Below are 26,487 nucleotides of genomic sequence, written 5' to 3'. Positions count from 1 at the left end.
ATCCTAATGTTCAAAATGTTTAAGAGCAAACACTAGGGAAGGTCAGCTGCTTTTAAAAGCAATCTTGAATTCAAAAACCTTGGGATGCATGTAATGAAATATACTAATCTGTGTCAAAAATGGATAAGCCTTGTGAAATACAGTTGGGAAAGCTGTATCTGCAGTGATATGCTATGAAAAATTACAGCAAATCAATAAAGATAGCAAGTCAATGCATGTAAATTAAAAACCCTGCCAGGAGATTTGTCTTGAAGTCAATGGTGGTGTTGCAGTGCTGTAGCTTGACTTCATGCAGAGATTAATGCTTAAAAAAGCACACTGAATTTTTAACATATAGGTTTTGAGTTGAAGTTCCTGAAAGATTTCAACTTGTTGTCTTTATTGAGATTTCCAGGTTAGAGTTTCGTTGGGTAGAAAAAGCAGCTGAGGGTAAATTAACTTCCTTTTAAATTATATTCCTTCTAAACTAGGAATATGCTATAATTTTAAACCTCTTTAAGGAGAATTTAGAAATTCCATATAAACCCACTAGTGTTTTGTAAACTGCATCCTATCCAAAGTTTAATGTTTAGAAATGAAAATAATTTTTTTCTTGAAAGGTAACGCAAAGTCCAAAGAAACAGAAATTATTTAGGTAATGCCTTTAATAAATTAATAAAGCTCTTTTTCAAAGGTCTCCTCCATAGTTTTCTTAAGACATAAAACTTAAACCCAAACCAAATAAAAATCCACCTAAAATAGCCCCCACCAATAAAACCCAAACAGTAAAACACAAACTCCTAGAAAGTCTAACTTGATCTTCAGGCCAGCGCTCCACTGTACCTGCATCATATACTTCCAGCATATCCTGTGATATCTTAGAGCCGGGAGCTCACGTGTTACTGCATGTAACTAATGTGAATTAGCATCTGCACAGTTACTGTGCATTGTGCTTTATATTCACATCCTGGCTTTTGATACCTAAACTAAATTTGCTCAAAAAGACAGGTGTTGTGGGACAAGAGCTAAGTGTAGGGTTTTCCATGTTTTCAAGCCCTTTCGTTTGGAGAAGGGGCAGGCAGGTGAGTTTGGAGACCTGTACATCAGATGTTCCTTTGATTGTTCTGCACATGGTCTGACAAAGAGAGATCCAGAGGAGGAACTGTTGGCCATGGTGACATTTTATAGTTGTGAGGAAGCTGCAGAGCTGTGAAAGAAGGGCTTTATTATGGCTGCAGGAGGATGAAACAAAAGCTTCTTGGGTAGCAAAGCTGTTTTGTGGTGTCCTTTCTCTGAATTTTGTTAGTAAGGTGGCTCTGAGAAGAGAACCAGACCTGTGCTGTTTTTCAGGTATGGCTTTGTCTGCTCCTGGATAGCACATTAACTGTTGAGCATAAAACCTGGTTTTGCTGATAATAGTATTTCAGGAATCCCCCTCACTTAGTGAGCCAGTGGGATTGTCTCCAGCCCATAGTTCTCTGCCTCCTGACACCAAATCTTGCTGGTACCCAGATTGCAACACTTGATCACATTGTTGCACAGGAGTGAGCAGGGGTGATTGCAACTCATATATTCGTGTCCAGTGGTGTTTCTGAGCCAGCAGGAGGACATGAAGTGTGTCTCATAATCCTAAGTCTTTGGAAATATGTACTCTATCAACATGTGGGATGCTACACATGTTTTTAAGCATTTGTAATTCTTAAGTAAGTTTTTGTAATCCCATTTTGCTGCCCTGAATGTAAAATTAGCACCATAGTGGTTTTTTTTTTTCTGTTACTTGCCTATGTAATATTCTTCTGCAGTCTCTCTTCCTTCTTTTTGGCTTTTTCTTTTATTAACTTAGGTTTTATTTTGTTTTATTATGAATGTGGGGAGTTTTCATGTGGGTTTTTTATAGTTTTTTTTATACTTCTTTTTTTCTGGAGTCAGTGAATCAGGAATACCTTTCACATCCGCCCCTGTGAGCTTACCCAAGGCAGATGAACAAAGATCTCTTGTTGTATGCAGCTTTCTCAACAACTCAGGGCACTGTTAATATTGCCCTGTCAAATCAATTTATTTCAGAAAGAGAAGCAGCACCTGTCAAGGGAGTACACTGTCTGATAAGCTAGGGTGCTTCAGGGGAAGCTGGCCAAGCTTCAGACAACAAGCTTCATTGCCTGCCCCATCACCTGAAAACTTCTCGTTTTCTACGCTCCGCAGTAACATGTTACACTGCATAGAGTCCCACTCCAAACAGTCATTTCACAAGGGCTTGGGAATTGACTGCAGAACAGCCTGTTACTTTTTACTTACCCATGTTGGAGGTCCATGTCAATGTGAATTGAAAAATATATTTTAAAGTTCACATTAGGATTTAGTGTCTAGTATGTGCCAACTTTCTTTTTTAATACAATCACTTCTCTGGGAGTCTGAACTGCCTTTGGTCTGACTCCACACAGTGGCTGGCTAAAATACTCGATCCATTATCTTTCCTGCTTTCTTGGGTTCCTCTGTGTGCTCACGCTTGTGTGTGTCTTCAGAGGAAGATGAGTATTTTTCTTTGAAAAAATAGTACTTTGCACATGATTAAGCTTGAAATAATATGCAGATTTTCCCTGGAGAGTTACTGATAAATAGTTCCCTTGAGACTTTACGAATCAGGATTCTGTCATGTTATGGGAAGCATTGAGGGAACGGGAACAGTTCAGCAATGAAAAAAACATTATAGTCTTGGTTCATCAGGTTCATCAGCCCTGTTGTGAGGGCTCAGATTGAGACTGGGATTCCTTGGGTCACCCCAACTCTGTCTTTTGGAGTTGAGAGCATATTACTAATGAATTCTTCTGATTCTACATTAGAGTTATGGAAAAAACCTGTTTGAGATTGGGTTAACAGTCAGTTAGGGTGGCTGTCAGTAGCAAAAATGCTTGTTAGGATCTCCAAAAAGCCTGGGGCATGCTGTGCTCCTGGGCTGCCTTTCCAACCTTTTCTTTCTTTCTTTCTTTCTTTCTTTCTTTCTTTCTTTTTTTTAAATTCTCTGTTTTAGTTGGCTGCTGTTGAAGTATGTCTTTGGTGTGGCAGGCAAGGAGGCCTATGTAGTACTGATTTCCCAAAGCACTAGAAGGGAACCTGCTGTGGTAGTTGTGTGGCTCGTGAGTGTGCTGGGTAGTTGGGTTTATCTGATCAGTAAGGTTTGGTTTGAAAACCTGCCAGTGGATTACGGAGCCTGTAGCATTTGCTGCATAATGTTAACAGATAATCCCTGTATTTAAAAGAATGCTTTACTTTGGGTTAATCTATTCAAGTGGACATTCAAACAGAATTAAAAAGTTAAAAAAAACCCCAACAAGCCAAAGCCACCCCTCCCTGATCAGAAATGCTCGCTCTCAATCCATTCACTTCAGCAATGCTCTGAAACAAAACTACTCTGGCTTTGATCCAAAACCAATCTATGAATACGCCAAAAATGTGATAAATGCTAATCAAATGTAATATAATGAATCAGCTGTGACATTTTATTATGGAAATTAAATATCATGCAAAACCTTGCCTAAGGAAAATAAATTGTCAGGGAAAATACTAATTTTCATGTGATAATCAAGTTTTCTTTTCTTTTCATTTCATGTCTAGAAACGTTTCAGTTTCACTTTTTATAAGAGGCATTTGGTATGAAAGCCATTTCAAGCAGGATTTAATTTATGGAATTGAAAAGACTTGCCACTCCCACTTAATCACAGGAAAACAGAACTGGATATAGGGAATGGTGGTGCTATTTTGAGAATCAGAAAGATCTAAAAGGTTGAAAAATTAACTTGCACTTTACCACAATTCTTCCAAGCAAGTATGCTGTTCTTCAGTAGTATGGTGCCCATTTTCTTTGCCAATTCGGGAAGAATATTGAGTGTCAGTGAATTGTACCTGTAGTGAAATACTCCTACAACTTGTCATCTCAGGGAGAACCTCAGTGGACTGGTAGGATTGTTCTAGGGACGTAGTCCTAAGGGTGAATTATTAATAATGGTTTTATTAATAATGAAACTGTAGATTGCTGGGTGGGCCTGGTGGATTTGTCTTCAAGGTCTTTAGTTTGTTGACCTCTTGTGGGTATGTATTGAATTAAAAGGGATGTCTCTGGCATACTGTGTCTAATGTGACATGCTCACAAGCCTATGGCAAACCCCATTTATAAACTGCCTAAGCTCTGTTTTATGAGCAACAAATGTCTCCTGCATTTTCCCCTTTCTAACCGTCCTTCCCAATTTCCATCTCATCTGCATTCCCAGCCAGCTATGATCATTGTTATATTTTCTTACTGCTTGCTTATATTTGTCTTCCTGAAGTAGTTTTCACCACTTTGTTGTATTTTTAAGTAATACCTGTAAGACAGGAACTCTCTTTGTGCAATTTTTCTATGTCTGTTTGGTTTGAATTTGCCTTTCTTGAAAGTGAGTGACTCCTATTCTGCATAGTATGTCAGAAATAGTCTAATTCTAAGTAGGATGTTACAAAATGGTATTGAACAGATGATCCTTATTCTGTCTGATCACTTCTATAGGGATTATCTTTACCTCCTTGAAGTGACATTTGCCCATTTCATGTTTATATCATTTCATGGTCGGTTGTTACTCACAGAACTTTCTCCTCGTTTCCAAGTGTTAAAACTCATAGCTGCATGCAGAAGTTTTTATTAGTCTCCAAGCACATGACCCACCACTTTTGTTTCACTGAATTTTTTTCTGTAGCTGTTATTCATCAAATCCCTGCAATCTTTTCTGTAGGTTAGTCCAGTCCTCCTGCCTTGGCAGGGTTTCTCAGCCTTGAGCTGTCAGCCAACAGATTCCATCAGTGCAGCTTTACCTTTTGTGTAAGTGTTGCTCATTAAAATGCTAGGTCAGATTGGCATCAGAATTTGTCCTTGACATGACAATCCCCAGTAGTAACCTCTGTCACAGCTTGACTTTATTCCTTGACAATGCTAATACACAGATGTTTTGAGTGCATTTCTTGGGAATATTCCAGGGTACTTAATATTTTATCACTTTCAAATTGCAGTGTACAGAAGCCCTACTTATATTTAGGATGGAGTACTCAGTTTTAATAATATTATTTCATTATAAAATAAATGTAAAGTACAGGTATTCGGTGCAAGAGTATCTATAAAATTGTCTTTTAAATAGTCCTACTAGTCAAACAAAACAGTTGCATTACACCTTTAATGCTCATTAACACAAGCAATGTCCTGAAAGCCCTACAGTATTATGTTCCACCAGGCAGATGTGTAAAGGGTCTCCTGAATTTGGCCAGCTTAAACAGGGCTAAAAGCGGGTTTGGCATGTAATTCTGAAGAAAGCTGAGTGCACTTTTATATCACCACAAATGCTGCTGCTTGGCCATTTCTGATTAAACAACCACTGGCATCCACATTGGTTAGGGTTGAGTTTTCATACCACAGGACTTGAGCTAGCTGTTCTTTCCCTAACTTTTCTTGAGCTGGAAATGTTGTGTACTATCATTTTTGACATGGCACGGGTGATGTTTTTTGTTTTGTCGTTATCTCTTGCTTCAGTGTCTTGACCTGCCGATTCAACTTAAGCCTGAAAACCAGGACAGTATCACAGAATTTAACCCCCTTGGGTCAGACCATTTTGTGAAAGTTCTTTGGATTGTCCTTCAGTCAGTGAGGTATCTTTGAGGAATGCATTTTGCTTAGTCAAGATATTTGTAAAACTCTTGGACTTAAATTCCTTAAGTCCCTTAAACATCTGATCGTGCTATTTTCTATAAGCACAAACAGAAGATTCCATTCCTCATGTATTGGCTCTTCCATCTTCCTTGTCCTTAGGAAGACAGCACGATTGCTAATGGCCTAATAATGCACTTGTGCTGTGCACCTTGGCTCTCTGGGAGCTGCAGTTGACACTGGTGGGATGAGCAGTGAATGTGAACAGAGAGAGGACACCCAAGCTCTCGACTAGTTTGCAAATTATTGGAATAGATGGGAAGAAAAAGAGGAACAGCGAAAGCCATCTGCCAAGGATTGCAGTACAGCTTAACAGCAATTCTGCTAGAGCTCTGATTTTTTTTACCCAATCCACGAGACAATAATGCATTTAAAGGTAGTTTTTATAGTAGTTTTTATGATAGTTTGCCTGATTATATAAGCACCAGAAAGTCTTTGGCAGTTTATAAAACAGGATTTCCCTTGTATTACATTTTGTATCCTTTTCTGAACATGACATTTTTGGGAATGTACTGGAAAATAAGTTGGAAATGGATCTTTGCTACGTTCTTCTTTGTTATATTATTTTTCTGTCCTGTTTCACTGTGATTCTTCTGTTTCATGCTTCATGAAGTTATTTGGAAAGTTGTTTTCTGAAATTCTTCACCTCCAAAGAAAGGCATTTGGAGGCTTTGTGTAGCCAGATAGAATATTTTTTTGTCTTCTGTCACACAGGTAAAATGCAGAAAGCCTCTCCCGAAAATAATAGTGCAGATCATCATCTCTTTAAATAATGAACAGTTTATGTTGACAGTGTTACTCTTACACACTGTGAAGAATCAGTTACTTTGAGACAAAGCTGCTATGTGTCCCCATAGGTACTTTGGATTTAGGTCTGTCAGCAAAGTATAACTGCACAGTGAATGACTGGTGGTTGCATTTTGAGTCCTTAAATATAATTTTGTTTTATTAAAACAGATGGTCTGCCACAGCCTGTCCACTATACCTTCACAAAGTCAGTGTTTTGACATTCTCCAGACTGGCATCTGTAAATATCTGGTAAGTACCGGTTTATCTTCTAGGTTAAAACTTCCTTGGGATAAATTTGCTAACGGTCTCATTAACCCTGTAATCCGCTATTCCATGTATTTCATGTATAATTTCAGTATTTTTAAAAGTTTTCAACAAGATTAGGAAGACTTTAAAAAATATCTAATAACTGTTGGTATCCAAACGTATATGGATGGTTTTGCTCAGATTTCTGAATACTTCAGCTTGTTTTCAAAATTAAATGCTTCTTCATTTGGTTTGCTTTTCAAAAGAGTGACTAGCAGCTTTAGATTAATTTTTTACCTCATCAGTGTATGTAAGTATCTAAAGGGAGGGTATCAAGAGGATGAATCCAGGCTCTTCTCGGTGGTGCCAAGCAACAAGACAAGAGGCAACGGGCAGAAACTGATGTATAGGGAGTGCCACTGGAACATAAGGAAGAACTTCTTTACTGTGTGAGTGATCGTGCACTGGAACAGGTTGCCCGGAGAGGTTGTGGAGTCTCCCTCACTGGAGATACTCAAGAACCATCTGGACTCAGTCCTGTGCCATGTGCTTTAGGATGACGCTGCTTGAGCAGGGAGGTTGGACCAGATGACCCACTGTGGTCTCTCCCAACCTGACCCACTCTGTGATTCTGTGAGTTTTTCAGTCTGTCTTCTCTTTCTAATCCTGAACACTCCCTGAGCTGAGGATGAGGATGGCAAAGCCAGAGCTGGGTGACAAGATTTGCAGTAATCTGTGATGCTGCCTGATGAGAGGGAGGACCACAGGGTCTGCCTCTGCCCTCCTGTCACAGTGGTTCTACAACCTAAGAAGTGTCTGCAGTTCCCCATGTATGGAGCTCTTCTGAGAAGTTACTAGACCAAAGCTTCCATAGGGAGTGGTTTACCTATAACCATAGTCTGGATTTTTGGGAATGGTGTTGACTTAAATTAACTTTTAAATAGGCTTATGTGTTCTACTGCTCTGACCCTTTGAGAGCAAACAGTTAAGTGGGTTTTTACAGTTGACAAGACTGCTACCCAAGATCTCTTAACTGGCTGCTGACACCCAACAGGGAGGAAAGGCACCGTGTAGGCAACATCCTCCATAGGAACTTATTTGAGCAGCCTCATGTACTGGATTTGTGTAAATTAAAACATCTGTGTCCACATCATCTTCCAGACTGGCTGCCTAACACATTTCATCAGCAGTGTTGGCTCATCTGATCTTCAGGATGCTTTCTTTACATGTAGACATTGATCTAGCTTGCTGTCATTTTTTCCTATTTGGCCAGGAACATCATTATTAGTTTTTACTATTTAGTGCCTCAGTGTCCTGTAGTGTTCAGCAGGGTCTTCAGCTCTGGTCCACTTGTGTCACACAGGAACACCATCGTTCTCCTGCCTCTGCACCTGGCTGGGGAAGGGTCAGCTTGGGACAGGGATCTGCACTCATGGCCTTGAAATATACCCAGTCTCTTAGGCTGGAACGATATAAAAGTTTGAACCCATAGTTGTTCTTTTATCTTTTACCTCTCACAAGTAATTGTACGAATGAAATACATGTCACATTTCTGTAGCTTGTACTTTGATCTTTTTTTTAAACATTTCTAAAAGAAACAGGTGACCTTGTTAAGTAAACCAACTGCCTCTGTCAGCTTAAAACAGTGTACTTGCAGGTGAGCAAGTCAGACTACTCTAAAATTCCTTAATAGTTTTTTAATGGAAAATGGTGCCACACTAGCAATGCATGAATTTTTTTTTTTTAATGGCTTTATGGGACAAAAATTAAGGGTACTTATTCCATAGCACTTCAAAATTTAAACTGCTTTCTAATTCACTGCCTCTACCCAAAAAAGAATTTTTTCTAAATTATTTATCATGCCTATAAAATCCTTACTCAAGATGATGTTCTCTTTTTGACAACAGAAGAGCATCACCCCAGCCATGTGCTCACCATATATTTCATTAGCTTTAATTTATCTCAGTTCCTAATGCTCCTGTTGGATTTCAAAGGATACTCACCCTGATGACAATCTGGTAGAAGCTTTGCTTTCTGTAGTGTAAATCAGAGTTTCCTTCTACCTCAGTGGCTGCTCACTGCCATTTCAAGACATGGAAGGGATGCCCTGTCCCATGATATATGCTTAAAAGGAAAGACCTGTTCTGCCCAGAAGATTGTTTGAGCCTGCACTGTCATTCAGAGCAAGGCTTAAAGCAATGCTGTGTTTTTTAAGTATGTTTGAGATGAGTGCTTCTTTAAAGGGGATGGAATGAAGATGTCAATTTGACCTTCTGTTGGTATGGGTGGCAATTTCTTGGGAAAACAGGGATTTGAAAAAATGCAGTGGTATGTAGAACTTGAAGAGAAACCAAGTAATACATGTCATGGTAGGAAAGAGGTTCATTCAGCTCTAAGCATGTTTGTATCCCTGCAAAAAAACTTGTATATAAAGTGATAAACTTGGGGTTGGTTTTTTTGTTTTGTTTTATACAGGTTGGATTGGTTGTAATACCTGATAGCACAGCTGGATCTGTTCTATGTGCCATAAATAAGCTCTTGGATCAAGCCTGCATTATAAGTGAAAACCTGCATAAGTTCTTGGCCTCTTGTTGTTACAGTCTTCTGTACTTTCTGCTAACTTTAGACAAAGAGGATGCAGAACATCTACAGAAAAGGTAAAGCTGCTCTTACCATGTTAATTGCCTCTGTCTTTGCAGCTACAAGTATTTAAAGATGTAAAATGAAAGGATACCACCCCTTGCTTCCCCCCCCCGAGTTTATTTTCCTATCTTTTGCTTACTTCAAAACAGTACTTGGATATAAGAAAGACAGCTACGAAGTTAGCTGGAATTACTTAAAACGATAACTGAAGAAGGTTTCATCTTCTGTTGTTCTACTTAGATGTCAGAACCATCCTGACTTTAGAAAGGTGGACATTTATACCTTAATCTTTAGCCTTATTTTCATTAGATACATTTAAAAACACTGCAAAGATTTAGCTTTATAAGCCTGTACTCTTTAGTGACCTGATGTTTCAGCTTCAACAAACTTCTCAGGCATCATTACGTAGACTGCAAATCCATTTGACTTAAAAAGAACCCAAAAGCTACAGATAACAGATTCAAATAAGTTTACCTGAAAAGCGGAAATGTCTTTAAACAAGTTAAACTTCAGTTTTTTCCATATATAGGAAAGTTGTTTCAAGCTTCCTGAAAAGACATGCACTTAGAGCCATAATCCTCCTTCACGTACTGTATTTAATGACTTGCATATCACAAAAATCTGAGTACTTTAATTTCTTATGAATCTTAAACAAAGATTCAAGTGTACCTGAACAATGACTGAACCAAAAACGTCTTCCCAGCTGCGTCAAGCAGAAATTACACTGTGCAAGAACTTCAGCAACATTTGTAGCTCCAGGGCTGGACCTTGTTTTTGTTTGGGTTTTTTTTCCAGTGCTGTACATAATTTTGGAATATTTTAAAATCCAGCATTTTCTGGTACAAGTTTTCTGCTTTGCTACCAATACGGGTGAAGGCAGCTGGCATGATTGAATTCACAGCAGCACATTTCCTTAGACAGCCATGCAGCCAGTTCACAGCAGCATCCTTGAAATATATATCCTCAGTCATTTCAATTTTTATTCTGCTTTCCTCTCAGGGATATGCTGTGGGGATCGTGTATATCTGCATTAGCACTCCTGCCACGATTACTGAGGCTGATGCTGCAAAGCCTGCAAGTGAGCAGGATCTGTCGGGAAGAACTGCCTGTTGTTGCTCAGTTGCTTCGCTTACTAATGCAACACGGTCAGCTCAGGAGCCATATGATCACAAACGAGTTTCTGGTGCAACAGATCATCAAGGACATCATGGTATGAAACTTGCCAGAGACTGCATATACATAATGTTTATTTTTTAAAATTATCGCAAATGTTGAAGAAGATACTTTAAACAAAACAGTAGTGGTGGAAGCACATGTGAGAGATTATGATGCAAGTTCTTCAACTTGCAAGTTTGGTTTCCTTTAGTGTTGAAAATCCCACAGTCAGTTCTTGTGATGTTCCACCATGGGTGGGTTGGGTTTGCTGTTGGGTATTTTTAACCACTTACAAATGCTGAGAAGAGTCAGTTACTGGGCCATGGGCTACATTGATCTGTCGGTAGCAGTTCTCCTGTAGACTGGGTTAGTGAGCTCTCCTGCATTAGTAGAACCACGCTCATTTGCATTTTAATTGCCTATAAATTGCAGAATGGGGAAGTAAGTGAATCACTCTAATTAAGAGTAAGGAAAGCACATCTGGTGTAATTCACACGCTTGATAATGTAACACTGACTTAGTGTACCCAGTCATAACACTTTATTATTTGGGCTTTAAGAGACGTACCACGTTGAAATATTTAAATGAGGAGAACAGTGTCACTGTGTGCAGGGGAACAAGGCTGTTCTTGTACCTTTAACAGCACACCTGATTAACTGTAAAAACAAAGCAAAGTTTTGCAAGTTTTACCTTTTTTTCTCCTTCTTCGTAGACACTGAAGAGCGGTGAAGTTCAAGAGCAGTGGCTAACAGACCTCCATTACTGTTTCAACATCTACCTTGCCTCTCATCCCCAGACACCTGGCCCTATGAACGCGGTATATTAAAGAGGTCGAACTGCATTTATTGTAAAGCATTTACTTCTATTTAGTTTTGAATGGAAGATGTTGGAACAAAGCTTGTCAATTTTTTTGTAAGTGAAACAATAAAAATTTTACAGAGAACTGCATACCTCTATTGCCTGTCTTTTCAAGCAAGTAGATGTTACTGGAAGGTGTTTTAATAGATGTGGTGACCACAGTGAGGGGTGTTAAAGAAAATCCAGTCTCCTTGAAGCTTAAGTGCTTGCAGAGAAACAGAGTTATATTGAATCTGGTCATCTGTTATTTTGAAGCATCATATTAAAAAAACTCAGAGTTATGTAATACTAAGTAGAAGAAAAAATAGAAAACAATATACTTTGAAACTAGGGTAACATTTTTTATTTTTACTGAGTTCATATTTTTTAAATACTTTGTGCAAGGTAAATACTGTACACTATGGCAGCTGCAAAACTATTAAAAGAACTATTTTTTTTTCCTAGAACAGGATCCTTTTTTTTTTTTTTTTGCTTTCTGTAGAAATTCTTTTCATGCATGTAGAAAAATAGTTATTAAAAAAATTGGTGATAATCTTAAAGAGTAGAAAATGCACCTCTGATAGTTTCCATAGGTTGTGAAAGCAATTTATTTACTCAGTGTTTTATGTCAACATCTGCTTTTCCCTCCAAATCCATAGTTAGCTAAAAACAATTGTTTCTTTAGTACAGAAGTGGAGCATGAAGGCTGTTCTTCCATTCCTGTTTGGATTTTGAAATTAATGTAATAAATTGGAGGTGAAGTAATACAGCAGTCTTTCAGAACTGCTAGAGCTTTAGTACATTTTCCTTCTCTTTCCAAACTGTGTTTGAACACAATTAACATTCCTATTTTTTTTACAATGGAAAGCTTTGGTTGCCCCTGCAAGGTTATTGTAATGCTGGGCTTAGTGCTTCATTTTCTGTTTCCAAATGCAATTCAGATTTCATCCTGTGTTGGTAAAGAAATTAACAGTTGCATTTAAAAACTAATTTGTACACAAAATTACTCCAACTCCTTAGAAGTCTGCTTGGCATGTAATACTGAGATAATACAAAACTGAAAATGTGTTCAAGTTTCATATGTCGTAGATGGCTTATACATTATGAAAGATAACAATTGTACTGGAATGGATTTTAAATTCCAAACATTTGGTTTTGCTTAGTGCTTGAGTCTTGTATTTTTTGATTTTGCTGCAGTGGTTGGTCTCATGTTGTATGAAAATTGTTTTGATTTTCCCATGTTCTCCAGCAAATTAACACACTGTAGGTTGTTTACTGTAAAAGAACAAAATGGTTTTGATGAGTGATTCCAGAGGATGAAAAGTTTCATCTGCACTGCATTCTAGATTTCATAAACAGTGAATCTACTGAACATGCCCTTTTTTCCTGGCATCTCACTGCTGACTGCCTGTGAATAGTTTGGTTTCTGTGGCACCCGGTACAGCTTGCACAGAACACTGCTGCTGCGTGTGTTGGACTTCAGCAACCTGTAGTGGGGGAGCTTAACTCCACATTTACCCTCATAAATGAATGAAGGCTTCCAGACTAACACACTGCTCTTGGCTGAGTTTGTTGAAGAGCAGCAAGAAATTTTGTTGAGCAATATTTAGCAACATTAGGTGGGCCATTTCTAGAAAGTAGGGGAAACCAGGCCAGGGTTAAAGCAAGTGCTCTTTGAATTATTAGAAAGCAAGAGTCAATGTCATCTGACCATTTTCCTCAGGTTTGAGTCTGGCTGAATGTCTGGGCTCATGCAATGTTTTTATTTCCTGCAATCTGCTTCAAATAATATGCATGTTTTCCCTTCCCAGTTTTGTAAATGTTTTGAGGCTAAATTTCAGTGCTTTATCCCCTTCTAGCCACGGTCCTTCTAAATCTGAATGTTTCATTGAGGGTGTGAACCCAGCGCACTTTAAGGACTTCTTTCTAATGCCAAGAGTTGCAAAACGTCCTTCTTTACAACTCTGAAGATGCTTTAATGTCCACAGTGAAACCAGAAAACCAGGCTGTCTGGCCTGCTGCAGACAGACTCTTTACCATTTGCTAAATTGACACAAGACATCTATTTAATAAATTTTAAAAAAACAAAACCAAAAAACCACAAAAGGGAACAAATTCCAGGTTCTGAAATGTTTTAATGGTAACAATCTAAAAGGCCCTAGTTGCTGGAATATTCTGAAGTACCTATCCATTATCTGTATATCCTGTTGCATGCTCCTTTTCCACCTGTCACCTGCTGCCTGCCTTACTTATTCGTACATTTCCTTTGAATACCTTCTGCATATCCCCCCTTCCGAAGTGTTTGACTGAGTTTGGTAGAGATTTGTCACCGCACACTTTTTCCATTACCTATATGAACATTAAAGCTAGAGCTGACAGTCAGTCTTCACCTTCCCAGATGTACCTTCTGCAAGAGAAGAATCAAACTGAACAGTCCATTCTGACCTACTCCAGGCACCTACGTCAGAAATGGAGTATCTGGCATTAGCCACTGACAGCTCTGAACTTTTCCAACAAACGTAATGTTGTCATGCACAAAGGCAGTCAGATGAAAAACATGTTATTGTCTTTTAAGTAAGGGCTAAAGTTCCCTGAGCTCCTATTAGGTGAATAAAAGTAGGTAGTGTTCTAAAGGAACTGGGCAGAGTTCCTATCACTATCCTATTCGTCACCAAGTTATCAAAGCAAAGGACACTCAAGCCTCAAAAGAAAGCCTTTTTATTTCAGAAGACAGGGAGATCTGTTGTCCTGAAAAGTTAAACGAAAAGAAGCATTATTTGCTAAAGCTCTTTTAAAATTTAGATTCATATCTGCATGAAGAGGTGGCAATCAAACACCTGTCTGGTCATGCCTCTTAATTAAAACAGTTCTCAGTGAAAGAAAAAAGCCTCTGTCTCTTAGTGAGTCAGAAACTCACCTACAGTTCTAACAAACTCAAGGATAGGTCCACTGTTGGATTTCCTTCTGACTTCACAGTTTTGTTAAACTAGTTGGAAAATGTATTTTACTTCCTTTTGCAAATTACCTGAACTACTGTCTCCTTGAAGTGCTTGCTTAGTTCCTGTCTAGCTGTGACCTGCCTCTGAGCCACGTGTAGTACAGCCATGAACACCAAATGCCCAACAAGGCTCTAAATCTTGACATGGTGAAGCACTAACATTACTATACCTCCCAACCCCAAGTAAGCACATAATACACTTGAAAAAGTCTTAAAAATGGCATTTAGTAAAGAAGTAGTAGGAGAGATGATCATATAGCTTAATTTTTTAAGCCAGCTGTCAATTAATACCACACGCATGAAAGTTCCAGCCTTTAATGACCCCAATAATACCTTTACAATCTTAGTTCTTTGACACCATTCTGTTTCACATGGTGCAGCCCCTTATGTCTGCCAGCATGGCTTGACAGTCCTGATTGTGCCAACCCTACTGCCCTGATACCAGTTCCAGACATAACACTGCAGTTGCAAACAGACCTGGTAATGACAACGTGGCTTCTGAATTAAGGAGAAAAATAAATGCATGATTTTGTTAGAGCCTTGAAACTTAACTGCAAACAAAATTCTATGAAATGACCAAAGCTCTATGCCCAGCACAGGATCCCCATTATGACATTTTAAAAGAAAGGGCAGAGATCAGATGAGTAGCTTTGGATTTTCAAGTTGTCATCTCTGCATTAAAGCATGTATTTGTAAAAAACAGGTGTGTAAATTCTTGGTACATGTAGCATTCTTTAGTTCTACAGGACTAGTAAATATTTGTGCTGCTGAACCCAAGTATGAACATCTGTCAGCAGTTTTAACCACAGGTGAATGTTATCTGCCTTAGCACTGTAAAAGTCCATTATATTAAGGTCTTTCCTAGTAATAGCCCAATGAAAACAGGTTTTCATCTAAATGTTTTGACATAAGAATAAAAGTGCAGTGCTCAACTAAGTCCAAAACTAGTGAAAGAAAGAGCATACAATCACAACAGTTTGGTCGTATTTTGAAAGGAGAGCCCAGTCCTTGAGCAGATCTTTTTCTTTTCTAAGAAGAAACCAATCTTGTATATATAAACATTAAAGTATTCTTAAAATGGATGTGTCCTACCTGAGACCAGCTGCACATCAGAAAATTTCAGCTTAGAAGGAGATCTTGTTGACTGGAACACTTTGCCTTCCTGAGAACGCCCTTTAAACAAACAATATGAACAGCTCTGTGTTTATTCACATAAACATGGTTATGTAAAGCTACAAACTATTTCGATAAGCTACAGCATTGTTTTATCCTAAAAATTATTCTAATTTCTGATGAGGAAACTCATGAGACGTTCTATATAATAGAAAATTGTGACAACCACAACTGAAATTTAAGTAAGGTTAAAATACCTCTTGGGGTTGTTATTAAAAAAAGGGGGGGAAAGGAAAATAAATCTATTAGCTTTATTTATGTTATCCTTTTTCGCTATCTAAGCTACAGAGCCATGATAGAAGTAACTTTCCACCTGGTAAAGTACTTATACTTTGCATATCCTTACTCCATCAGTGACCCACATTGTAAAGGAACTCAAGGTCTAAAAGCAATGCTTTCCTCTACCCTTTCTTCAAGATGCATTCCTTTGCACTGTGCACATTCAGGCACAATGCAAAGCAGTGCAGAGTCACTATAAAAGACAGTCTTTCCATAAAGACCACTTATGTTCAAACGTGAACATACTCTTCAAATGGAAATATTTTAAAAACAGCACAAACCAAAGTTTAAAATAATGCTTAAAAAAAATGAAACCAGGATCCAGATAGCCACGCTGCATGGATACAGTCTGCTATCCCCAGTTTAACTGCTTTGTTCTGTTTCCACATTGATATATGTGAGCAGCTCTGGCAACGGAATTATTTGGTTGCTCAAGACCTGTGCTGGAATAATGCTTTAGCAGAAGCCATTTTAAATCACAGAGTTGATGTTTGTTTTTTTAACCTGAAACTGAAACGAAATTACCCAGAACTCCTGAGATTAAGACTAATTTTTATAAATAGTTGAAATCCCTAGCAATTGGGTAAAAAGCAAGTAGATGAATACACTCTGTTAAAAAGATAAAAACTTAGTTATTTAAAATAAAGTATAGTAAAAATTACCATATATCTGCTTTAGGATAGACTGCTTGCTGGTTTTTATGGCTGAGCTGGTTTTGTTTACAGATTTCAGATTTTTACATGAAGGAACTGATTTCAGAAGGCCATGGTTCAGCTGTTTCTTCCAAGCAACCTGAATGAAGAAGGCAGCTGTCTCTTGTCTCCATTTGTCTTCATCTTCCTTGCACTGCCGCTTAGCACTAAGAAGCTGAAACAACTCCTGTCTTAGCTGGTAACTAGAGAGCAGAAAAGAGAAGAGCACTTGTTTTAGGTGACCTGTTTTAACTTCCGTGCTTTCCACGCATCAGTTCACATGGTGGATTACATGAGTAACTGGGAAAACAGAACTCCCACTGATGTGCCAAGTCATTTGGATGAGAAATGTTTGCTCACAAGAAAAAGTAGGAGCTGGGTTCAATTTTGGATGCATCCATTATTTCACACAGTTTGTAAAGATCTGGCATTACAGGTATCAAAAGTTACAGTGCTTCAACATCAGCTTATCAACTGCTTTATAAATAGAAAATTAGCAGAAGAAAAAACTATAAATATTTATGATAACAGTACAATCAATACTGCTTCCTCATTTTCACTATATTCACAGCTTAGTAACACCAGATTTTCTTGTGTGCCTCACCACTCTGTGTTCTCAGTCAATCAGTGCAAAAGATAAACCAAGTCTACCTCCACTGGGTTCAACTGCACATTTCCTCTACAGAAAACTGAGCTGCTTTCCATCCCCCCTCTGAAGATGCTCGCCTCACCTTTTTTTCAGCTATCTGTGTTTTTTCCCTTCCCTTCAAAGGCTCCCTGTCTTCTGACCCGGACTTGTCCTGGCTGTTTTGGTCTGTGACACACAGTCACAGCCCTCTGCCAAGTGGCAGCGGCAGACTGTCCTTCTTCACACTCCCCTCACACTCCTGTGGCAAATGGCACCAGCAATAAGGAGCTGTTTGTTTTGGTTTTCTTTCCTTGAATCGGACATAAGTATTCAATTGGATATTGGCATTTCACACTCACAAATCAATTAGTTGGCCTGATTAGTTAACTCTGAATCTTCCCAGTACAAACCTGTCACAAATGAACATTGAGTAACACTTGTAAAATATTAAGTATAAGTGTTTGGTAAGGGGCCAAACCACATCGATCGTCATCCCCTCTGGCATTCAAAATGTCCCAGTAAAGAGAATGAGGAAGGAGAGATAAAGAGCAATTTTTTTCTGTTGCTCCATCTGCAATAAGTTCTAAATTAGAACAAAAGACAACACAACTAAATACAAGTTACTTAAATATATGTTATAAGCCAATGAACTGTATAATTCAAACAAAACAGCACCCATATACAAACCAAAATGTACATAAAAGCACAATAGAATGCCACAGGGGGATGATATGCTCAGTTACAGCCCAAATAATTTTAAACTTTCAATAAGCTTAGTAAATTACCGCTGTGAAATTCGCTGGGTGAGGCAAACCTATTTAATCTTAATTTAGTGAAGCTTCAGATTTCAGGCGTGTACTGTTATGCAGCTCATTAAAATACATAACAAATGCAGGCATCAACTGCATCTTACCTATGCCTGCAAGTTGAGAAGCACTGTATGAATTCAGAACAGGAGCACTACTGAGAGATAGAAGAAAAAAAATTATCCAGTTTTGTTAAATAACATGTCACTTTTAACTTTTCAACAGGGTAAGAGAGAAAGAGAAAGTGAAGAGGGAGCACAATTGCAGAGACTTCCTAACAGAACTTGAGCTAAGGATGGGTTAAGTGAATACTGCTGCAGGAAAAGCAACTGGGGAACTGTTTTATACTTGAGCAGAAAAGAATACTAAGCTACTCTCTTGGAATTCAGTAATTACTGCCAGATGCCTTTGCTGATACGGGAAATGACCCATTCACAGGCAGTCCACCTTTGCACCCAGCTGTGATTTCATGTTTGTAGAGAACTTCTGGTAGTTTTTAGCAACAAGAAAACAACTGCAGCCCTGACACTGAGAAGATGTAGGCAGTTATCTTTGGAGCAAGTGCACAATTTTTAATTCAGCTGAGAAAAAAAGAAGAATGGGACCAAGTTTGATGCAATATGAGTCTGACATGGTGCCTTACAAAAATACCCAATGCTCAGTCAACAAAACCTCTGTACATAAAAGAAACGTGGAATATATGTGCAGAGTGACAAAGCTGGCAAATGGTATTCACATTCACTGCTGCAGAAGCTGTAAAAAATTATTGCTGCTCAGAGTTATGCATATGGCAATAATATATATAAAAAAATACAACTTCTACTTGACTTCAGTGGGAGAACAACAGTGACAACAACCAACTTATTTCCAGCTTCTGTTGACTCACTGTGGACCCTGGAGAATGGTACAGGCCTCAGTGCCCCCCATGAGAGAGCAAGACAGACACAGGATCCGTAAGCCTGGACGAGCAGGATAAGCAATTAACCTTTGGCAAGCCACACACCTTAGAATACACTTTTGAGAACTACATTTATGAAGTTTTCAGATATGGGAATTGAAACATTCTCCTGAGAACGGCAAGTTTAATATACTTAAGTAGACCAGTACCACTATGTTGTTATGTTTACTTTCAGTAAGTAAAACAGGACTATAAAATTTGCAGAGTGAAAAAATGCATTTAACTTTAATTTAGAGAAATTCCAGAACTCAAGCATGTACTTGTCATGTTTCTAATGCAGAATTACACATTGTCAATGTGTAGAAGAAAAGAGAAACCAAAAGAGAAACATGGGACCAAGTGGGACGCACAGCCACACAGTAAGCACCTGCTTAAGAAATGTAATTTGGGGTTCAGTGGATGGGAAGTTGGGTATTTCAGAATAACAAACATATTAGAAGTCAGCACATACAGCTGCCTAGTGTGAGCTAACAGGAAACATTAACCATGACTTCTTGGCAGACATGTGCCACCATCTGACTTGGGATCCATACCCTAAAATACCCACACTGCCTCTTTTTTTGAGGCCTATATGAACTCTGCTTGAAAGGCAGAGGCAGAGCTCTCTTCTTTTCTAAAATAAACATTAATGTTATGGTAATGGAAATCAGGAGGAGGAAATCTGCTCCAATTTCACAACTTTCTTCATCCATGTGAGTTTCACAACACTCAAGACTATAAAGTACAAGTTGAGCTTGAAAGTGTAAGCAGAAAAGACAGCACAGCTTGTGGCCAGTGGGCTTGGGAGAGAGAAGGCAGGACAGAAGCTTAGTTCTTCATAACAGTGTAGTGCCCTCACCTCAGCATCACTGTCCAATGAGCAGTTCTGCATCAAAACATTCACTGAAATAAATGCATCGTGATATTGCTGCAAACTTTATGAACTTCGTCAAAGCTCTAGTAAGAGTAAACTGTCCACAGACGTAATGAAATGGTAATGGAAAAACTGCCAAACTAATCTCTCCTGCTGTCTTGCAGAACTTATGATCTTCATTAATGTCCTATGAGTTTTGCAAACAGAGCAAATGTATTTATTTTTCCTTATTAATTCTTTAAATAACAAATGTAATTTAAACAATCTTTAGTTCCCACAATTTCCAAAATGCAGAGTGTTAGTAAAGTGCATGCACTTTTTAGAGAGATAGCACACCGTTGCTGTTTGGGCAGGTGGATCATTTAGAAAGATCCATCCAAAATCTTTTAATAGTTGCAAGTGTAAATGGAATACAGATTTCTGTGCAGGTAAGTTAGCTTAATGCAAGGCTTTAGATCCCAATTCTTGTGAGGACATTTGCACAAGCACTCACTAAACACCATTCTGCTTTGACTTAAAGCTATGGCATGCGCCTACCCTTCTCTAAGGATTTTAAATCAGTGTTAAATGAAAACGGCAGAGCCTCCAGTAGCAGTAGTATCACTTGTACATACACTCTCCTAACCTGCTCCTGACTTACTTTAGCTTTTGGTATCCAAAGGATTTGAACACATAAGACAAGAAGTCAGGATCTGCATGAAAAAAAGAAGGCCAAGGTGGGCATTGCCAACACCAAGCTGCTTAAAAAGCATTTGGAAGCAGCAGAGAGACACAACTGGCAGAAGTTGTGAAACTCTGGAGAACAAGCTGCTGTTTTGCTTTGCAGTTTGGAGTGGGCATGAGGAATATGTCATGGAATCACAGAACCACAGAATGGTTTGGGTTGTAAGGGACTTCTAAGGACCATCTCGTCCACCCTTCCTTCCATGGGCAGGGACACCTTCAACTTGGAGCCCCATCCAACCTGACTTAAACGTTTCCAGGGATGGTGCATTTACCACCTCTCTGGGAAAGCTGTTCCAGTGCCTCACCACCCCCATCTTAAAAAACTTCCTCCTTATGTCCAATCTAATCTTTCCCTCTGTTTGTTTAGAAATGTTGCCCCTCATCCTGTCACTACAAGTCTTAGTTAAAAAGTCTTTCTCCATCTTTCTTACAAGCTCCCTTTATGTATTCAAAAGCTGCAATCAGGTGTCCCTGGAGCCTTCTCTTCTCCAGGCTGAACAACCTCAATTCTCTCAGCCTGTCTTCACAGGAGAGGTGTTTCATCCCTCTGACCATTTTTGTGGTCCTCCTCTGGACTTGCTCCCAAGAGGTCCATGTCTTTCTTGTACTGGGGATCCCAAAACTGGATGTATAAATAGCAGACAGAGAGCAAAGATGATAGAAGTGCAGAAATAGCTGATACTGTACAAGTCGAAATTTTCACCAAAAAAATTCATTCACCAAAAAATCATTCAAATATGAATAGTGTGTTCGAAATGTTAACTTTTCAGTGGAATAGGCATGTACTCATAAAAGCCAGTGTAACTTTTATATTCCAACAACAGTGAAGAGATAACCTGGAATATTACTGGACAATAAATCCAATCTTATGCTTGGGAATACTTGTACTGATCAATAAAAGAGCTGGAGCAAACAGAAGTATTCACTGAGCCAACACAAATGTCTAAATGGCCACAATTCAGTTTAGGAACAAATGGACTGCCAGCCTGGACTACAGGGTGTTTGGTCTGGTATCCCTTCCCCTAGTAATGACTGCCAGCTTGGACTACAGGGTGTCTGGTCTGGTGTCCCTTCCCTAGTAATAGCAGTGTCAGCTCCTTCTGAGAAAGACAAGACTTCTTCAGCCTTTGCAAGTTAACTGGAAAAAGCAATGGGAGAGATACCAGTCCTCAAAACTCCACAAACAAGCAACTGGCAATGTTAGTCTCTTCCCTCCCTGGTGTTTTTTACAATAAGAAAACACAGGTAATGCTTCACCTTGCAAAATTAGAAATTTTAAGCCTGGAAGCACTACTGAAAGCAGGCAGCACAATCCCATGATTCTTTTATAGCTTTTCAGAGCTACACAGTACTTGGCAAAAAAAAGATCTTTTGTCCTGGCCCTGCTTGATGAGGCCCAGAGGACACGCCACTGAGTGGCTGAACAGCCCAGGCTGCGGTGACAAAGAAAGGAGACCTTGATGCTTCAGCGGCTGAGTGCTTCCCTTCTGCTCCACGCTGTGGCAGAGTGGGTTGGATGCAGAGGCTGTCCTGAGCTGGGAAGACAGCTAGTACTCTGCTCCTGGCACAGCAGGGCAAAGAAACTGCCCCTCTGAATTCCTCCACCAGTGAATCAAAGCTTCCAGCATGACCCAGAAGAAGGGAGATCTACCAGTAATCACCATTCATTCTGCAGGCAGTTGGGCATTAAGTCCTGATTCTGCTGTTGGCAGGAAACTTGCAGGTTTCCCAGGGACTAGGATAAAAGATGTTACTACCACTGTATGCTCCCAGACATCCCACAGGTAGTCCCTTTGATACAGTTTGGTTGGGGGAACAATTTTTGCATCACTACTGAACTACACCATAGGGTGTGACAATTAAGCTCTGAAAGGAACTTGCCTGTTATTTTTTCTTTAATTGAATACTAAGAAATATTACAGCATATAAGAAACAGTTAAACTAGTCAGTGATCTGGAAAGAATATTAGTAAACATCAGCAATTTATAGTTTTCTGCATCCAATAAACACTGAAGAAAGTTTCAATAAAAACAGGAAATAAAAATTATGTACATATTATATGCTTCACCTACAGCTGCCATGCTCTTCCTGACTATTTTGATAAGAAATTAAATAATAAGGAGCACTTTAAGAAATTAAATATTAAGGAGTACTTTAACAATGACTGTATTTCTCAGGTTGAAACTCATGCATTCATGAAAGCAGGCTAATGCTGTGGAAAGCAAACACTGGGATATCTCACTCTCTCCTGTCTGCCTCTTCTGTACAGCAGTTGTTCCTGCTTAATCAAGGTACTGAAGCTAGCATCAAGTTTTGGCAATGAATGTTCAAAGCTTCCAAACATCCTGTGGTTTGGTTATCCAGTTAAAAGTCAGATCAGAGTACCTGTGTGTCAGTAACTGGTGGTAAAGGGTCTGGTTACAAAAACCTTTTCGGGAAAAACCCTGTATCCTTACACGTGTAACTTTGCTAATGAACACAACGGCAGTGAACTCCAGGAAGAAATTATAATATCAGCGCTTGAAACAAGTTTAATACCTTTTCCAATTATTAAAAGTCATAACTTACCTTGCATTTTCTATGAACTTACTAATGTAATTCTAGGTGACTGGAATTCGCTTCCCCTTGTTTGGTGAAGGATTATTAAATGCCTCATTTAGCACTAGCAACATTGTAAGCAAAAGGACCAAATAAAGCACATTGCCAACCATCTTAATTTAATTTACATCTACGCATATCTCACTGTTCTCTAACTACTGAAACAGTAGTCTTACCTTCTCCATGACCTCTGTATGACTGTAGCAGCATAGTTCTTCTTTCGAAATAGCTCTTTTCTTTTTCTTTCTTTTTCTATGATCTGCATTCGAATCTCTAAAGGGATTAGTTCAATATTTGTACTTTGCCATGCGACAGAACATAATTGATCATCTGTGTTCCTGGATCCAATTACATCTGTTTTTTCCAAGTTTAAACTGTCAGCAGGAGCAGAACATGCTACTGGGTTTCTTGGCACAGTTCCGGTAGGTTCTGCCCCAGCACACAATAATGGGGAAGCCTTTTTTGCTAATTCGTTATTTTCCACTTTGTCAGTTCGTTCCACAGCATGTGTGCTGTCATTTCTGCTGTTTACAAATACTGTTTTGGCACTTCCTGGTCTACTAGAACCAGCTGGTGAACATCGCTTATCATTTACCTCTTTACTTCTGGACTTCTCCCGATGTCTTTTGCCTTTGGAAGAAGCTTCACACTGTTTTGAGTTTCTCACAGCCCCACCAGCACAACTGACATTGCAGAAGAATGCAGCCGTTCCCTCACAATGGTCCCTCTTGCCAGATGAAGGCTGACTTGGATCCCTTAATTTTTCCCCAACACTAGCAGTCCTACAAGTAGAAGTAGTAAGCCTTCTGCTCCTCCGGGGCACTGTGGCATCAACAGTGTGCTCCTTGTGCTTTTCTCCATTCAGATCTGTAGCAGCTGCAACCTGATGTTTCACTTCAACTTTTGCTCCCTCTTTTGCTTTGTCACAATGGAAATGGACACAACTTGACTTGCTTTTGATATGTTTCCTCGATGAATCTTTGGACAGAGAAATGGAAGTCAACTTTTAGTCTCTGATCCAGCAAAACATAGTTTAGTTCTCTATCTTTTTTTGCTCAGTTACCTTTGAGACACACTAGAATTTACTTAAATGAAGAAAGAAAAAGTAAGCAGAAAGAATCAAAAGAGGACATGATTGTATGTAAGAGTAGAGTCCCAAACTTCTTTATTTGCTTACTGTTTAGAAACTATTTTCTTACTCACATTACATTGGAGTTAAAAAAAAGCTCACAGGAAGAAACTATTTCTTCACCAACCTGATTGTACAGGTGTTCTCCCAAGAAACCAGCTTACCATGTGACACAGGAATGCAGCCCCATGAACTCAGCTGCTCATTCCCAGTACCTGGAATGCCATAAGTGACCGTCACTGTTTCAAGCTTTTTTGCTAAATTCCTGCCCTAGCCACCCTGTATCCTGGCACACAGTGACACACAGGATAACCCACTGATCCAGGGAACCTACCCAAAGCCCTTGGTTTCTCAGTACTTCCCTTGACATGCTGAATGAAACTGTGAAGTCCTTCCCATTCCTCCCTTGCTGCTATGTGATAACTGCTTCTAAACACTATTGTGAGGATGACTCAGAAGCCACAGTGGAGTGCAAAACTGAAAATCTCCCATCATCCATCCACCTTCCATTCTGTTTGGAAACTTAACAGAAGAATGAGGAAATAGACCAGACAGGATGAAATATAGAAAATAGACAGGATGTTACAGGGTAGGTAGGAGGAGAAAAAGTAAAGAAAGAGATCTTTGATACACTGGAATTACAGAAAATCTTCTGGATCATCCAAACCCTGGTGAAACCATGCTATATTTACCCTCATTGTAATACCTTTACAGGATGCTCTTGACTGGATAACTGAGTATTGCTCACTGAACAGATTCATTCTGAACTCTCCAAAACCTACCCCCTGGTTTGCACATGCAGCATGCCTTACTTAACTGTAAGACATTCGTAGGCACAAAACTTCCCCATCTGAACAACTGGGTATCTGGATAATGGAAAAAACTCCATGATTTAACTATTCTAGCTTGTCTTTTGACAGTGAAATAAACTTTCTTAGGAAGACCAAGCAATAACAAGTACAGAGCACAAACCCCAAACTTATCTGTTTATACCACAGTTAAGGCAAGTGAAATAACATACATAGGAAGGAGGATTTATCTGTGGAAAGCAGATCAGAAAAGACCCACCAACTAAATCACATTTTTCACAGCCCAAAGGGTCTAAATTTACATTTAATTCCAATAAAATGACCAATGAAGTCCATTAAAGTTTTGGTCACAAGAGGATTGATTAAAACACCTAATGAGAACCCATTATAGAACTCCATGATTTGATCCTTGCTGCATCAACTTTCCTGATATCATTTCAATAACAAAAGGAGAATGCATAACTAAAAGTGACATAGCACTATTTCAAACACTGTTTGGATTGGGCAAAAGGGGGCTTTCTTTACAATCTCTGAAGGTAAACCAGTCTCACCATAGCAAGAAGTACACGTTACAGATTTTCAGAAGAACCTTGAGTAAAGACTTTTATTCTCTTCATGTTCAACACTCATGGTAAAGAAAGATGATCAACAATAGCAGGGAATTTTCTATTTGAAATTCTATCTTTTGCAGAAATTATATTCTGCTTTTAAAGATATACTGAAGAGCAAGAAAAACATTTAGGCAATAGCCTACATGGTTTTAAAATTTTACTTGTAGAACCATCAACATAGAAAAATTATTCTGGCATAGCTACATCAGGAAATATCCAACTTCAGGGAAGCCTTCAATCAGTAGTCCAAGCTGCTGGCATTTGTTGCTAGGTTGAATTCCCTAGCTTCCTGTGAAGGGCAATGTAGAAAACTGAACATTAATGTATTTTTTCAAATATAAGTATATTAATACTAGAATCCTCTGCAGTAAATTTCACAAATTCAGTCCTGATCTGTGCAGTCAATTTATATCCCATGTTTCCCATGGACTGCCTACTACCTACTTCCTTAGGTTACTGTTTCAGTGCAAAATCATTATATTTGTTCCAAGAAACAGTGGAAGTCTGACTAATGCAATGCAGTTTCCATTGTCATAACCAATGGTAGATTTTGACTAAAAATGGATAGTGGAGTCAGTAAAAGAAAAGGCTGATTGTTCCTGTTTTATCATTTCTTTGGCTTTCTCCTTTTCTTCTCACCCCTTCACTGTTGTAATCCTCCCCACATCTTTATTTTTCCTTTCCCTTTTTTTCATGCTTATCAATTTTTCCTCATTATGTTCAATACAATTATTCATTTTTCATTTGGAAACCACTGTTTCTGATTATTCTTATGTGTTTTACTTTGCCAGATGAATATTTTCACTAATATAAAGTTAATGCACATGCTGGTAAAGCTTGCTAGGATTTTTAACAC

At 38.8% G+C, this 26,487-nt stretch overlaps 2 protein-coding genes across 9 annotated transcripts in view; one reads left to right on the top strand and one right to left on the bottom strand.

Moving 5' to 3' along the window:
• The window catches only part of TEX10 (testis expressed 10), a 51,996-nt gene extending 40,514 nt beyond the window's left edge, over positions 1 to 11,482 (top strand). Inside the window, exons 12-15 of the mRNA XM_018070028.2 lie at positions 6,659 to 6,739; positions 9,212 to 9,393; positions 10,379 to 10,589; positions 11,247 to 11,482. Of these exons, the coding sequence (XP_017925517.1) occupies positions 6,659 to 6,739; positions 9,212 to 9,393; positions 10,379 to 10,589; positions 11,247 to 11,360 (588 nt within the window). The 3' untranslated portion in view covers positions 11,361 to 11,482. The remainder of the gene's footprint in view (positions 1 to 6,658; positions 6,740 to 9,211; positions 9,394 to 10,378; positions 10,590 to 11,246) is intronic.
• The window catches only part of INVS (inversin), a 95,399-nt gene continuing 79,135 nt past the window's right edge, over positions 10,224 to 26,487 (bottom strand). For 2 of the 8 annotated variants that reach the window (XM_029958937.1, XM_029958938.1), the window contains exons 14-17: positions 23,259 to 24,060; positions 16,484 to 16,716; positions 15,462 to 15,542; positions 10,226 to 12,646 (exon numbers count right to left, since the gene is read on the bottom strand). In XM_029958937.1, the coding sequence (XP_029814797.1) occupies positions 12,531 to 12,646; positions 15,462 to 15,542; positions 16,484 to 16,716; positions 23,259 to 24,060 (1,232 nt within the window). In that variant the 3' untranslated portion in view covers positions 10,226 to 12,530. Of the gene's footprint in view, positions 12,647 to 13,493; positions 13,830 to 13,864; positions 14,120 to 15,461; positions 15,543 to 16,483; positions 16,717 to 23,258; positions 24,061 to 26,487 lie in introns of those variants that run through there. The other 6 variants (XR_003915679.1, XM_018070029.2, XM_018070031.2 and 3 more) reach the window with 6 other exon arrangements.

This window comes from Manacus vitellinus, unplaced genomic scaffold (assembly GCF_001715985.3).
Source record: "Manacus vitellinus isolate BGI_N305 unplaced genomic scaffold, ASM171598v3 scaffold_17_pilon, whole genome shotgun sequence".
In the NCBI taxonomy this organism is placed as follows: domain Eukaryota; kingdom Metazoa; phylum Chordata; class Aves; order Passeriformes; family Pipridae; genus Manacus; species Manacus vitellinus.
Note: the sequence above shows the minus strand (reverse complement) of the source record. Positions and strands in the feature narration are given on the sequence as shown.